The 15,353-nt window shown below is 45.8% G+C and overlaps 1 protein-coding gene across 1 annotated transcript in view; it reads left to right on the forward strand.

Moving 5' to 3' along the window:
• Positions 1-481: 481 nt before the first annotated feature.
• The window catches only part of ADRA1B (adrenoceptor alpha 1B), a 62,475-nt gene continuing 47,603 nt past the window's right edge, over positions 482-15,353 (forward strand). Inside the window, exon 1 of the mRNA XM_055561343.1 lies at positions 482-1,430. Within this exon, the coding sequence (XP_055417318.1) occupies positions 482-1,430 (949 nt within the window). The remainder of the gene's footprint in view (positions 1,431-15,353) is intronic.

Genomic DNA, 15,353 nt, shown 5'->3' on the forward strand with positions numbered 1-15,353 from the left:
TGCCCCCTAGTGCCGCGCGGAGTCAGGGCGCCGGGCTCCCCCGCCTGATGTCACCGCCGTGCAGTCAGCCCAGAGGCGGCTCATTGAAAGCAGACCCTCCTCGGCGCTGGCTGGGCGGAGGCGCCGCTGTCCGCAGACCCGCCGCGGACCGGGCAGAGCCGGGCGCCCCCTGCCCCGCCACCCTCTCCTCCCCGCCGCTCCCCGCGAGCCCGGCCTGGCGCGCCTGACGTGGACCATTAAACTTGGAGCTGCCGCCTCGTCCCTTCTCTCCTCCTCCTCCCTCTGACAGGCGAGCGAGCGGCTCGGTGCAGGCAGGAGACGTGCTGCCGGGCTGGGCTGCCCGGGGGAGATGACTTCTCGCCAGGAGGGCACCTCTGGCAAGAAGACCACGGGGGAAGCAAAGTTTCAGGGCAGCTGAAGAGCCTTCCCCGCAGCCTTCTGAGCCCTGTCACCCCCCTGGCTATGGAGGGCGGACTCTAAAATGAATCCCGATCTGGACACCGGCCACAACACATCAGCACCTGCCCACTGGGGAGAGTTGAAAAATGCCAACTTCACTGGCCCCAACCAGACCTCGACCAACTCCACACTGCCTCAGCTGGACATCACCAGGGCCATCTCCGTGGGCCTGGTGCTGGGCGCCTTCATCCTCTTTGCCATCGTGGGCAACATCCTAGTCATCTTGTCTGTGGCCTGCAACCGTCACCTGCGGACGCCCACCAACTACTTCATCGTCAACCTGGCCATTGCCGACCTGCTGCTAAGCTTCACCGTTCTGCCCTTCTCTGCTGCCCTGGAGGTGCTTGGCTACTGGGTGCTGGGCCGGATCTTCTGTGACATCTGGGCCGCCGTGGATGTCCTGTGCTGCACAGCCTCCATTCTGAGCCTGTGCGCCATCTCCATCGACCGCTACATTGGGGTGCGCTACTCTTTGCAGTACCCATCACTGGTCACCAGGAGGAAGGCCATCTTGGCGCTCCTTGGTGTCTGGGTCTTGTCCACAGTCATCTCCATTGGGCCTCTTCTTGGGTGGAAGGAGCCGGCACCCAACGATGACAGGGAATGTGGGGTCACTGAAGAACCCTTCTACGCCCTCTTCTCCTCCCTGGGCTCCTTCTACATCCCTCTGGCGGTCATTCTGGTCATGTACTGCCGTGTATACATCGTTGCCAAGAGGACCACCAAGAACCTGGAGGCTGGAGTCATGAAGGAGATGTCCAACTCCAAGGAGCTGACCTTGAGGATCCACTCCAAGAACTTTCACGAGGATACCCTCAGCAGTACCAAGGCCAAGGGCCATAACCCCAGGAGTTCCATAGCTGTCAAACTTTTTAAGTTCTCCCGGGAAAAGAAAGCAGCCAAGACCTTGGGCATTGTGGTCGGCATGTTCATCTTGTGTTGGCTACCCTTCTTCATCGCTCTACCACTTGGTAAGTTGGGGACTGGCCAAGGGGAACTGGGCATCCTCAGCTTTGGGGATTACTGATGAGCTTACTATAAAGTAAGTTCATGGGTTTTGGTTTTTTATGCAGTTTGTGTGTGTTTGGAGGCTGGGGAATATTGTTTGTTCTGCAAAGGCTTTGCAGATTGGGTAGCTGGCTAAGAACCAACTCAGGTGTTAGCAGAACATGCTAAGGGGAGGTACAAGTTACTCGAAATAGAACCATGGGAGGAAAATCTGTTATGTGGAATGACTCATTCAACAGCCTTGGTTTAATAATTAAAAAGGACACTGGACTTGAACATCATACCAGCATTATTTCAGTTGTAATGATGTGTCGGCTAAGGCAGTGTCTGTCACTAATGCAGCATACAAAATAGTTTGTAGTTACCGCAGACATGGCATTTGGGAAGCAGGGAGGCAGCTCGGACACGGGAAGGCAGTTTTCATTCAGCATTTCCAGGGCTTTTGCAGAGACCCACGGTCCTCTAAAGCTTTGCAGAGGCTGCATTCTGCCCCCATCCCTTACCACTTCCTCTCACCTCCACGTACTCTCTTCATTATGAGTTAGTAAGAGCATTTTATGCCTCACACCCCCAACCAAACTTAATCTAAAGCTTTGAGATTTGAAAGAGAAGAATGATGGTCAGAGGGTCATCCAAAAATATCCCAAAATGTCCCAAACTCTGGTGATTGATGGAATGCCCAGAATTAAATTATAGTTGCCCCTCACCTTCAGCTGCTAGACACCAAATCCTGCTAGTATGAAACTGAGCCCTTCCTGTCCTATAAACATGTGCCCATCTTCATCTGACTGGGGAGTCCTACTAAGTGAGCTGTTCGAAATGCTACCTGACTTCCTCTAAGGATGAAGCCGAGGTATGGTTAGGAGGTAAACCTGGAAAAGGATACTGTGCCATCCTGTCCACATAGCTCAAGAAACACTTGTTCCTGCTCTGAGGCAGTGATCTGCTTTAGTTTCTTTTCCTGTCCCTGGGGGACGCTCCAGAAAATGAATGGAGGGAGGTGATCATGGCAGTCATGTGCTGTGATATCAGAAGAGGCCACGGCTGCTACGTGCCATGACCACTAATGCTGCACTCACACCAGCGACTTGGTTGGAACTGAACATAACCAATCCCTCAAGTCACGAAAATCCTAAAGACACACTGCTTCCAAAAGAAAGAGCCAAATAGAAAGAGGGCAAGCAGATGTCAGGAGTTTCCGTTTAAGAATGACAAGGAAAAAAAGCTGTTTAACCTACTCTCATATTGTAATTTCTAAGGCTAGCTTTTGAGCTAGTGCCTTTCAGAAATATTTTCATTGTGCTGAGCAGAGAGGCTTTGTAGCTCTATACACAGTAGCGGTCACATCCCACTGCCCAGCTTTCTTTTCTTTCCTGAGGTCTCAGGGCCCTTTTGCAGGCCTGTCCAGTTCAAGTGGATGACAGTTCACACTGCACTGGACCATACAAAGATCACAGTCACACATGGGGTGATTTGGCTACTAAGTAGCCATGTGACCTTGGGCAAATGATTACTGCTCTGTGAGCCTCAGTTTCTTCATCTGTAAAGTAGGGCTAATTACTATTGCTCCATGGGGTTTGCACTAGTGCATGGAAAGGGCTTAATACAGTGTTTGGTACACAGCAAATGCTTGATTATAGGTATAATCCTATACCTGTTATTAAAGGCTCAGAAGGGAACTATTGACTAGATCTTATCCTTTCTTCCTTCTTCCCCTGATCCTCAACTGACAGAGGCTGTGCATCCTCAGGAAAGACAAGGTCCCAGCAAGATGCGGGAATGGATCACAGTTGCAGACTTTCACTTTAGGGGCAAGGGAAACAAGTGAAAAGGCTGCCAACATGTTCCAATGGAAAGAGCACTGCTCTGAGGGTCAGGAGCAATAGAGTATGTACATGAGCTTTGCCATCAATTAGCTCTGTGACCCTAGGTGTGTTGCTTTACCTTCTGGGCTTCAGGTCTCACTTCCAGGGAACACTGAGGGCTGAACTAAATCAAGGGCTCTCAAACTTTAATAAAGATCAGAATCATTTGTGGATCTTAATAAAAATTTAGCTTCTAAGGCCTAACACATAGAGAAGCTAATTCAGTAAATGCCAGAAATCACATGTTTAACCAGCCCACCACCAGGCTTTGGGAACCACCAGCCAGAGGATCTCTGAGTTCCCTTTAGCCTCCAGCCTCCTGGACACCAAGGTTTTTAAACACTGCACAGGTTAGCACTTCCCCACCCACACGGTGGTGCAGGACAATGTGGCTGCTGTCTGCATTCTGCTCTTCATGCTCACCATCAGTTTTCTCTCCCTTTATACGCTTTCAACTTCTGCCCTCTTTCTGTCCATCTCTTTCTGAGATCTTATCTTCCTAACAGCTCAGGTCCTTGGCTTCCATGCCACAGAAAGTGAGGCGTTCTTGCCACCCAGAGATTTATCAGAGCTTGTTTCTCTTCTGCTTGACTTGAACACTTTCTGGCCAGCCATTATCTCCCAATGTGCTGTCCCTGAGCAGACTCCATCCACACACTTCTCCCGAGGACCCCTGGAGGGTAAGGAATGCGGACTCCAGGCATTGAGTTTGGGATGGACTTCAAAAGTTACTCAAGAGTTTCAAACAGAGAAGGTACTGATTAACATGCTCTTACTAATTTAGAAAGAGCATCTGAGCAAAATGGAGATGTGGACTTCTACTTCCTCTGAGTTCAGATAACACCCAAATAAAAGTAACATGATGTAGAACAATAATTCCTTTGGAATCTGAAGCAGATTCCAAATTCTAAATTTTCCATGAAAGGCTTTTCACTCTGAAGAGGAGAAAGCAGATCTGGGGGGAGACAGCGGCTGGCAAAGTTCAGGTAGGAGTAAACTTCCAGTGGTGATCGACAGCCAGGTGCCTGAGCGGCACCAGATATCTGTCTCTGTTTTTCTTCTCCATGGGAGAGTAGGGTTGGGATTCCTCCTGGGAAGGAAATAGCTTTGCCCCCTACAGGGTCCTGGTTAGGGGTTCCATTTGTTTTCTTTCCTCCCTTGTTTTTATTTTGGAGAGCATGGTTGGGCTGCCTGCAGAGACAGGCCTCCTATCTCCTGTGCAGCCCTCCCCACCTGTAACACCCTCTGTATCTCCTCCCCACCCTTTCCCTGTGGCTTCAACAGAGTTGGGCCAGGGACCAGCTCTCACTTACTCAGGAGCAGGGATGGATCCACCAAACAAGAAGGGCCTTTATTCAGCCCCTGGAATCAGGCCACGGAGGGACAGGAAATAATTGGAATATAATATAGCAGCATTTCTACTTGATGGGCCATGTGCAAGATGTCCAAGCAGTCTTCAGCTGCCTGGCATTATAATGAAGGCCAACTCCCACCGCCTGGGGTGGTCAGGGTCAAGAAGTGCCTGGGCTATTGAGGGATATGCATTGCACTGGGGAGGGTGGGGGAGGGGTTTAAGATGGGAGTGGGGGTGGGTAGCAGGAAGCGCTGGGCAGCCAACTGGTAGCTGAGCTTGGTGTGTTGTTTAGAAAACACTGGAACCTTGCCTCGCTCCAAATCTTTCTTCCGTCTTTTAAAATGCTGAAAGGCACCAGGAAGCCATTATTGAACTAACTGCTTTCCCCTCCAAATAAATGAAGGTCAATTTCAAAGAAACAGTTGTGCTCTCTGTAGTACTGGAACCAAATCGGAATCCTTCTGTCCATTGATTTGTTTCTCTAGTCCTCTCATTCAGATCAGGCCTGATGAATTTCCACCTCCCACAGGAGCATAAGGGAGGGTGGGGGTCTCAGGGATGACTCAGAATGGAGCCACCCCCACAAACACAAGAAATTTCTGGTTCTGAGGTTTCAAAACACAGGGATTTGAGTTGCTCACAAGGAAAGTAACTGGGTTTGAATGAGGGGAAATTTTATACACAGGGAATCCTTCCTAGGGGCTTCCCAGGTGGCAAAGAAATTAGTGGTGAAGAAACCAACTGCCAGTGCAAGAAACATAAGAGACATGGGTTTGATCCCTGGGTCAGGAAGATCCCCTGGAAAAGGGCATGGCAACCCATTCCACTTCTTGCCTGGAGAATCCCATGGATGGAGGAGCCTGGTAGGCTACAGTCCATGGGGTTGCAGAGAGTCAGACACCAGAGAAGCAACTTATATGCATTCAATCCTTCCTAGAAAAGGGAAATCTTACTGAAGGAAAATATATTCAGCCACCTCTGAAGTCATTAATGAAGACTTCCTAAAGCACCTAGTATGTACTAGACACTGTACTAATCCCTGGGTTCTTGTGCCAAAGCAAACATGATCCCTGCCTGCAGGAGGCTCATAGCCCAGTGAGGTCATATTATCATAGAGCACATACTATGTACCAGGCATTCTGCTAGACCCTCTACAGATGTTATCCCACTAATCCTCTCAGCTGCCCTGACAGGGGAGCTCCTTCTTGACAGAAGATACTGAAGCTCGGAGTGGTTAGACTTCTCGCCCAAATTCACACAGCAAGTAAATGATAGAGACAAAACTTGAATCCATATATGTCAGAACAGGTACTTACCTGGCCCAGGGCACAAAGGAGACGTCTGATCTTTTTGCTTTCTGGTCCCAACATGCTCTCATAGCAAATGTTCTCCACGAACCCCAGAGCCACCTTGTCAAAAGCTGATTATTCTAGTTCTGTTACAAAACCCTGTTACAAAACCTTCTATTCCCTTTTCACCCTTTAAAAAGATTGGCTCATAAAATATTAGAGAAGATCATCCACATTTTAGTTCAAGGCTAGGCCTTCTCTTACCTCCTGTACTGTGTAGGATATGGGTCTCTCTATGCTGGGCATCTAGTCATCCCAACGAGGAAGAAAAAGTGGGATCTTGACCTTCATCTGGAAACCTGGTTCCACATCTTTATCATGCATTCCTTCATTCACTGAATAATTATATATTTATTGGAAGCCTACTAGGTCCAGGCATTGTGCTGCAGATCCAGTGGTGAGCAAAGCAGCTAATCCATGTTCTCATAGAATTTAGTTCTAGTGGGGAACACAGGTAATCTGAAAAATACACACATGCAAATAAACATAAATGGTTTGAAGAAAAGGAGTGTGCTGCTATTAGAAGTATACACCAGGGATCAGTATATCACAGGGGTTCCTGAGTGGCATTTAAGCAGAACCCTGAACAGTTTGGAAGAGTTAATTCAGTGACAGAGCAGGTAGAAGAAGAGAGCTCCAGTCAGAAGGAAGGGCACACCTGAACATCCTGAGGCAGGAGCTGGTAAGGAACTAATAGAGCCTGGAGAATAGAGGGCCCGAAGGTACAAGTCAAGGCTGGAGGTGTGGGCAGAGGCCAGACCACGCCAGGGCTTTTAAGCCACATTAAGGATTTTAGGTTTTATGATAAATTGCACCAGCCACTACTGAAGGATTTGAAGCCAACAAGGTGTACAGTATGAATTATGTGTTTAAAAGAGGAGTCAAGCAGCCATATGGGGCACAGAGCAGAGATGGGGCAGTTAGAACATAATCCCAGTGAGAGCTAATGGCAATTTAGACTAGGCTGGTGGCAGTGAAGGTGGAAGGAAGATGGTTCAGAGACCTGGGGATGGATTGGTTATGATACAGGAGAGCAAGAGATATATCTGGAATATCCTTGAGGTTACTAGGTGAAACACAACTGAGAAGATTCCTCCCAGGCTCTCCTCAGACCCCATTTATCAGGGCTCACAAGACACCATGCTAGGAGTGATATGCCAGATACTCTGCTGAGTTGAGTAGGGGCTTCCCTGGTGGCTCAGACAGTAAAGAATCTGTCTGTAATGCAGGAGACTAGGGTTCAGTCCCTGGGTTGGGAAGATCCCCTGGAGAAGGAAATGGCTACCCACTCCGGTATTCTTGCCTGGAGAATTCAACGCACAGAGGAGCCTGGCAGGCCACAGTCCATCAGGTTCCAAAGAGTCAGACACAACTGAGAAACTAGCACTTATGAGTTGAGTAGACAAAATGTCCCAACGCAAAAGTCAGAACCCATCAGCAAACCCAGATGCTCAGTAGAAACATCTGGCAGGGAACTGCTTTCAAACACATAGATTGTTGGAATTCCCCTTACAGACCCTTTGTATCAGACTCTCTCATATGGGACCATGAGTCTCAACTTTTAACCAGTTCCCACAGGCAATTATGTCACCAGCATAGCACCAGTCCTCCCCATGCCTGGTACCTGGAATGAACACTCCATGGGGAGCCAAGAAAGTTTGGTTAAACTTCGCCCAGTGTAGCCAGAAGTATCCTCAGTCCTGCCCAGTCCTTCAGGCCAGTCCATATGGCACAAGATTGGAGGCTCTTCAAACTAGAGTCTCCCTGGAGAAGGCGAGTTGAATGAGCACTGTGGAAGCAGGTCTCCAGTGTAGCGGGTACACTGCTCAACACTGAATATTCTGTACAGCTTATAATTCTCTCAGCCCCTCTGCAGAGCCAGTATCATCACCCTGCATCTAGAGTTCAGAGAGGTTCATTAAATTTCCCAAGGTTGCACAGCTAGGAAATGGAGTCTATCTGACTCCATATTTGGCACTCAGTAAATGTTTGTTATATTATTCTTGCTATTACTACAGTACTTCCAGACCTTTGTCTGAGGTCTAGTGCCCATGAGTGATAAAATTTTTACTGGCTCATGACAAAAATGAGAAAAAAGTTAGGAAAATTCTGTGTTTTTCCAAATGTACTCAATATAAATGATTGTTCTTTTATTCTAAAGACTATGTCCTATTTTGGGAAACTGAAATAACATTTCTTTAATGGAATGATGGTAATAAGTGGTGATGATAGTCACTCTGTGTGTGTGTGTGTGTGTGTGTATGCGTGTGCGCAATGTTCTACTTGACAAGATAAAAAGTTGGTAACCCTATGTTTGTCCCCACCAAAATCTTTTTGAAATTTCTCTGTGAGTTTCCTAAAGTCTTAGAATCGTGGAAGACACCGTGATGATTAGACATGAAAAGTATTTGTGGAAGAAAGGAGGAGGATGATTTATCCTCTCGGTGATGGATAAACAAATTAGCCTCAGCTTTGCTGTAAGAGTCAGAGGCCTGCGGCAGGGGTTGGGGACGGGGAAGGATGATGTGTGTAGGGTCATGATTGTCAGATATGATAGTCTGGGGGCCGTCTGTGGAAGCACCCAGTACTGCTGGGATGAAACAGAGCACAGAAATGCCAGCGGGTGTGTGTGTGTAGCTGCAGTGCCATCACAGATGGCCCTCGTAAGATCTGTAATGCAGGCGATGCCTTTACCTGAGTGTGTGTGGCTCATAAAAATAACGGATGGCCGTCAGGCCACACTGGGAAATTGCTTTCTCCCACATCTGCAGGATGTTTCCGCAGTCACTGTGCTCCCTAACCATGTCTGCTAATAATAATACTAATAGCTTCATTTATTAGGTCTTGCCGTGTGCCTGGCTTACACCGCAATAAGGGTGCTTTCCATGCATTCTCTCATTCACTCCTCTCCAGAGACTTACCAAGTGGATACTATTGTTGTCCTAATTTTACAGATGAGGAAACTGGAGTTCAAAGATTGAATGATTTGCCTCAAGCTACCCAGCTGATTGAGGTTTCCCTGGTGGCTCAGACAGTAAAGAATCTGTCTGCAATGCAGGAGACTTGGGTTCGAACCCTGGGCTGCGAAGATCCCCTGGAGAAGGAGATGGCAACCCACTCCAGTATTCTTGCCAGGAGAATCCCATGGACAGAGGAGCCTGGTGGGCTGTAGCCCATGTGGCCGCAAGAGTCGAACATGACTGAGCGGATAACATTTTTACTTTTTCACTTTTTTCACCCAGCTGATGAGTGCCAGAACCTGAATTCACAGCTAGGCAATAAGATTAGACTAAAAGGGTTCATTACCAAGGGTATCCTAGGTGTGGGACTCTAAGCCCTGATTTTTGGAAGCTTAAAGAGGCCCTAGGAAAAGCAGAGTCTATTCTGAGAAGGTGGAAAGGAAGGGCGAGTGGCTGCCTATTATTCAGCCACCAAGAGGCATCATATCCTGGTGAAAACATAAAGAATATAAAAATAATTGGGTCTTTCCCCTAGCAAGCTAAGTCACAATTTCTCTTTTATTATGGGTGCTTTAGAGTTTTTTCAGCTTCTCAACACATGACTGATGCCATATACCTTTTAAGGCTTTTATCAAATTTGGGCTCTGGGGTTAAACACATAAAATTTAGAACACTTTTCACAGCCTAATTTCTGGCTGTATACATTTCAGACCTGGATTCACCTCTGCACCACATAGGTGTGGTTGAGACCACATGCACCATAGGACTCTCTCCTACCTTGAATCAGCCTCTGGTCCTACCTCTTGATGTCACAAAGGCTGGCATCATGGACAAGAGAGTATTTCTAAAAGCTAGTTTTCCACTTTTCAGTAATCCTGACTAGTGATAACCTAGCCATACAAAAAGAAAATACTGCACACCACATATGTATTTTCAAAAGAACCCAAGTGAAACATATCTTTAACTCTTAGCTGGTTCCCCAAAATGTCCATGACCCCTATACTAACATGCACATGAAGGGAAATACAGCAGAGGGAAGTTGGAGTGGAAATAGACAGTGGTCCAAACACATTGCAGGTAATAGATCTTATTCATGAGAACTTTACAAAATAGTTCAACCCGGAGGAGACACACTGGGATCCTTCCTGCAGCTTTGGAGGGCCCCATGAAGAGAGGAGCCCTGAGGTTAAGGAAGTGCCCGTGGTCCACCCCAAACACTGCAGCAATGCTCTCTCTAGCAACCTCGTGACTTGCATGAGAACTTCTTGTAGGCAGGGACCACATCTTTCCATCTTGCCTAATACGAGTGCTAGGTGAGTGCTGTGACTCAAATCGTTTGTCGTTTTCCCGAGTACACCTTGTATTTCCCTCCCGCTATGTGTTTCTTCATACTGTCCCCTCTGGCAGGAATGCTTTTCCTGTACCCTTGAATATCCATATCCTGCCCATCTGTAGACCCCTGATTTTGTGGACACCTCTCTTAGGAATCTTTCCTGGCCCCCACCTCTTTCCCAGGCAGTGATGGTTGCCTTTATACCTTGTATATAGTGCCTGTCACGTTTGTTCATGAGAATCAGGACTGACAGGTACATATTCAGCAGTGTTACCAGACTGCAAACCTCTGGAGGAAAGGGTCCAGGTTTTACTCATCTTCCTGTCCTTCAGGCCCAGAGACATGTATTTGCTAGACTCCCAGTAAGAACAGCAATTTCAGCTATGATTCGTACAGTATGCGCCAGACTTCACCTACTATTTGAACCTGCCAATGACCTATCAGATCGGTATTAATGTTCTGCTCACTTTACAACTGAGGAAACAGACTTAGAGGTTAGGTGACTTGTCCCATTCCTTGAGACCACCACAAGCACGTTGAAAGGAAACTGCCTTGACTGCTTTTGTGAAACCAAAATGTCAGTATGGGTCTGCTTATGGGGCCAATGAAGAAAGGTAAGATAGGTGAAGACCAGAGTGGACACAAGGTATGAGCTTGAAAATTAGACAACATCTTAATTCTTTATGAAAGGTTGCCATTCCACTGCCTCTGGGAGACCTGTCTGTTGCCAGTCAGTCCCCATTTTCCCTGACCTTCTCAGCCCTTGTCACCTCCCTCTGACCTCTGGGAGGGCTGTGGTCAGAGCTGATCACCACAGAAGTGGGGGAGGAGGGCACGATTCTGGTGACTCTATATCAGGGCCCAATTAAGACCTTTAGAAAGGTCCGAGATACTGAGAAGTGAATGCTGCCCTCACTTCCAAATGTAAAGTCTAAATTCTGTCACACACACACACACACACGGCCCTAAAATAAATGGGAAGAAGGCCAAGATTCTAATTTATCCCAAGAAGTCTACTTTGATTTCTTTAACATCAAAGTGAAAGTGAAAGTCTCTTAGTCATGTCCAACTCTTTGCGACCCCATGGACTATACAGTCCTTGGAATTCTCCAGGCCAGAATACTGGAGTGGGTAGCCTTTCCCTTCTCCAGAGGATCCTCCCAACCCAGGGATCAAACCAAAGCATCTCCTAAAAAAGTGAAGGTGCCCAGCAGCTCTGCTAACACTCTAAAGATACACTGAGTCTGTTTGTGGGTGACATAGCATTGCTCCATAATGGGGTGACCAGACATCCCACTTTGCCTGGGCCAGTCTCCACTTACGTCTGTTACCAAGGGCTCTGATGATTACTATCAGTTCAGTCAGTTCAGTCGCTCAGTCGTATCCGACTCTTTTCGACCCCATGAATTTCAGCATGCCAGGCCTCCCTATCCATCACCAACCCTCTTATTCTCAAAAGTGTCTCAGTTTGAATGATAAAAGTGCCTTGATATTTTAACTCTGGGAGTAACAGTGTTTACAGTAGAAGAGCCAAGGCTGCCTTGATTTCCCTGAGAAACCTGAGATGGGGGTGGGAGGAGTATGGCACCCAGGCCTCAGCAGTAGAGAGAAAGATTAATAATGAGAGAATGAACTGGGCATGAATTTAAGGAGGAAAGACATAACTTCATGTGTGTGTTTTTGTGGGAAACGGATTAATGTAAAAGTTGGTTGTAAATGTTTGTCTTTATCAGTGAGTTTACCATGCGTGCACAAGTGAGTCAGTGAGCTGGAATCTGAATCCATGGCTGTCTGACCCTAAATACTTCACGAGTGCATCCATTTCAGCACAAGGCAAATGCTGTTATCTGAATGATGAGTGTCTCCAGAATAGAGGAGACAGAAATAAGGTGGGCCAAAATAATATTTGAGGGAGGAGAACAAAAGCGAGCTATGTCTTAGGGACTTAGCAGGCTGGAATAACAGTAGGGGTGGGGCATCTCCAACCATCCTTCACGCCCATCCTGGGACAACGGAGCATGGTCGGCTCAGAGTGCCGTCCTCACTGGCAGGCTTGTGTTCTTAGAATTCTGTCAACAACACATTCGTGACCACACCCAGGGGCAGGACACGTGAGCCCCCTTGGAGCACTCAAGTGCCCCTCTGTGGTGTGAGCACACGAAGTGCACTATAAAAGTTACGCCAATGAACAGTTCACACTGAAACTTTCAGAAACAGAATGTCCTAACACATGCAAGCGGACCATTCCTTTCAGAGCCCCATTTAATTTTTTCCAGGGGTATCTGCCCACAGTGTCTTGTTCCCCTGAAGCTGGGATGCATTTGGGGCTTGGCTTAGCACACTTTTTAGAATTCCTCTTTAAGACAGTTTCCTGCCAAGCTAACATGCATCGCTTAGGGGCTGAGCTCAGCACCCTGGCCATGCCCCAGAAGGAGGTTAAAATAGGACCAAGGGCAAGCCGGGCTCACTGTCATTCGCAAGCGTGGGCCCCAGGGCTCACACCACCAGCACAGGGCCGGGCAGAGATCCAGAGAGGCAGCTGGCGGGGAAGGACGGGGTGCCACCAACTGGAACAAACAAAAAAAAATTGCATCTCTGATTTCTATATTCAGGCCATCAATCACCCCCTGGCATCATGAGAAAGTGGTACCTGCTTCCAGGTACACCCTCAGAGAGTCATTTGTGGCTCCTTGTCCCCAACTCTTCAGAATTTATCTTAAACAGGGGCTCTTGGGCTTTTTTGTTCCATGGACCCCTTTGGTAATCTGGTGAAGCCCCCTCTCACAATAGATACATAAAATAAGATACACAGGATTTCAAAGAAAATCAATTATGTTGAAATAGCTATTATAATGTTGATAAAACAAATTTATTGTGGAGTAAAACAATGTTCTCCTTTATTAACATATTAAATAAACAAGACCTAGAAGCAAGTCAAATAAATAACTACTATAATTTGAGGCAGTGACAAGTGCGAATATTTCAAGATATCTGCAACAAATGTAATATAACATCATAAATCTGATTTCTGTGGGTGACAAACCCTGCTAATTCTTCTGTGGCTGGTTGCCTGCCTTCCTGCTGAAGAAAATGCTAACTTTCAACCAAAGGTTAATTTTAAAAAAGAGAGAGAGAGAGGTAATTTTTCCTATCCTAATTCAGAGACTCCCTAACCCCAGTACAAGAACCGTCTTATGACATGATAAAGATGTACTTCAGGACATAAGGTTTTCCATTGCTGTGTTCTTTCAGATTATACAGTCTTGGGACCACAGGGAACTTGTACACCTTCGTGCTTTATAACTATCTGGCATGTTTACTCATAGCAATTCTTAAATCTCGTTTCTTTATTTAAGCACCATAATAAAAAAAGTCTATAATAGCACATAAACTTTTATTTAAAACAGAAAGAAGAAAAAAATAGAAAAATTATTCTAAGCACACCAGACTCCAGGTCCCCCTGTATCCAGCACCCTCAGTCTTTCTCTCCAGGAGCAAACATTGTTACCAGATTGCATATAGTTCCAGAAATAGTCTATTTATTTGTAAGCATCCACATACATACGTGTGTATGTGTAAATATTTGAGTTGTATGTGTGTGGAATGTGTGTGTGCATCCTGTGTATTTTTACAAACGGTATCATTTTATAAACACAATAGTGGAGGTTACATTTTACACTCAATAGCATATCTTGGACATAGTTCTCTGTCAGAACTCTATGTTACTGTTTTCCTTTTCATGGGTGTGTAATCCATTTATGGAGTATCCTACTTTATTTAACATTCTCTCCGTTCATTGACATTAGGTTAATTTTGGTTTTTTCATGCTATGAACAGTGTTGCAATGAGCACTCTTGTCTCTGTGTCTGTGCCCACGTACTCAGGATAAATTCCTAGAAATGGAATCACTGGAGCAAGAAATATTTGGTATTTTAGGTTTAACCTGATTATGGTCAAAAATTTACTATCTAAGGAATTTAAAATATATTAAAATGTAAAGTTGTTAATATGAATAGGTTAGATTTATCATGCAAGAGGGTTGTTCATGATCCTGAAGTGAAAACGGTAATTCACAGGATTATATATAATCTTATTTTTAAAAACTATTAACTTAGTCACCCTCAGGAGTATCATGAAGTGAGGAGGAGTAGATTTTAACTTTTTATACGCCTCTGTGTCACTTCATATTTCACATTATTTCACTTGTGTGCCTGTGTGTATATACACAAATAAGACCACATAGTGCTTTTATCACTAAAAAAAAAAAAAAAATGTGGACTTCTTACCATTTCAATAAATCTGAATCATGTCAGTTTTTAATTTATATTTCACATCTTTTTAATGATGTTTTGCAATCCATAATGAAAAGTCTGTGTGTTTTGTTGCTCAGTCATGTCTAATTCTTCTTGGCTCCACGGACTGTAACCTGCCAGGCTTCTCTGTCCATGGGATTTTCCAGGCAAGAATACTGGAGTAGGTTGCCATTTTCTCCAGGGGATCTTCCCAACGCAGGGATGGAACTCATGTCTCTTGTATCTCCTGCATTGGTAGGCAGATACTTTCCCACTAGCACCATCTAGGAAGTACCATAATGTGATCAACCAATCCACTTAAGACAGTAGTGGTCAGATTTATCTTACTAGGTAAGACACACACAAGGTATCACATTCACAAGGCCTGAGTGTAGAATGCAAACATGTCCCTCTCCCTTCCTTGGTTCCTATCTAATTTCCCTCCCACCTATCTAATTTTCCTCCCTGGAGGCAACTATTATTACCAGTTTCTTGCACATCCTTTCAGAAATATTCCATGCATAAAAAAATATATTTATATGCTCTCTTTAATATAAATAACATGCTGTTCTGCACTTTGCTTTTTCGCTGAATAGTGCATCTTGGAGATGTTTCCACTTCAAGATAAACAGAGCAACTTCATTCTTTTTGTTAATTTCATAGTATTCCTTTTTTCCCAAATAGACTTCAATAGAAGAACATTTAGGTTGTTTCAACTCTTTTATTATTACAA

The sequence above is a fragment of the Bubalus kerabau genome, chromosome 1 (assembly GCF_029407905.1).
Source record: "Bubalus kerabau isolate K-KA32 ecotype Philippines breed swamp buffalo chromosome 1, PCC_UOA_SB_1v2, whole genome shotgun sequence".
Taxonomy (NCBI): domain Eukaryota; kingdom Metazoa; phylum Chordata; class Mammalia; order Artiodactyla; family Bovidae; genus Bubalus; species Bubalus kerabau.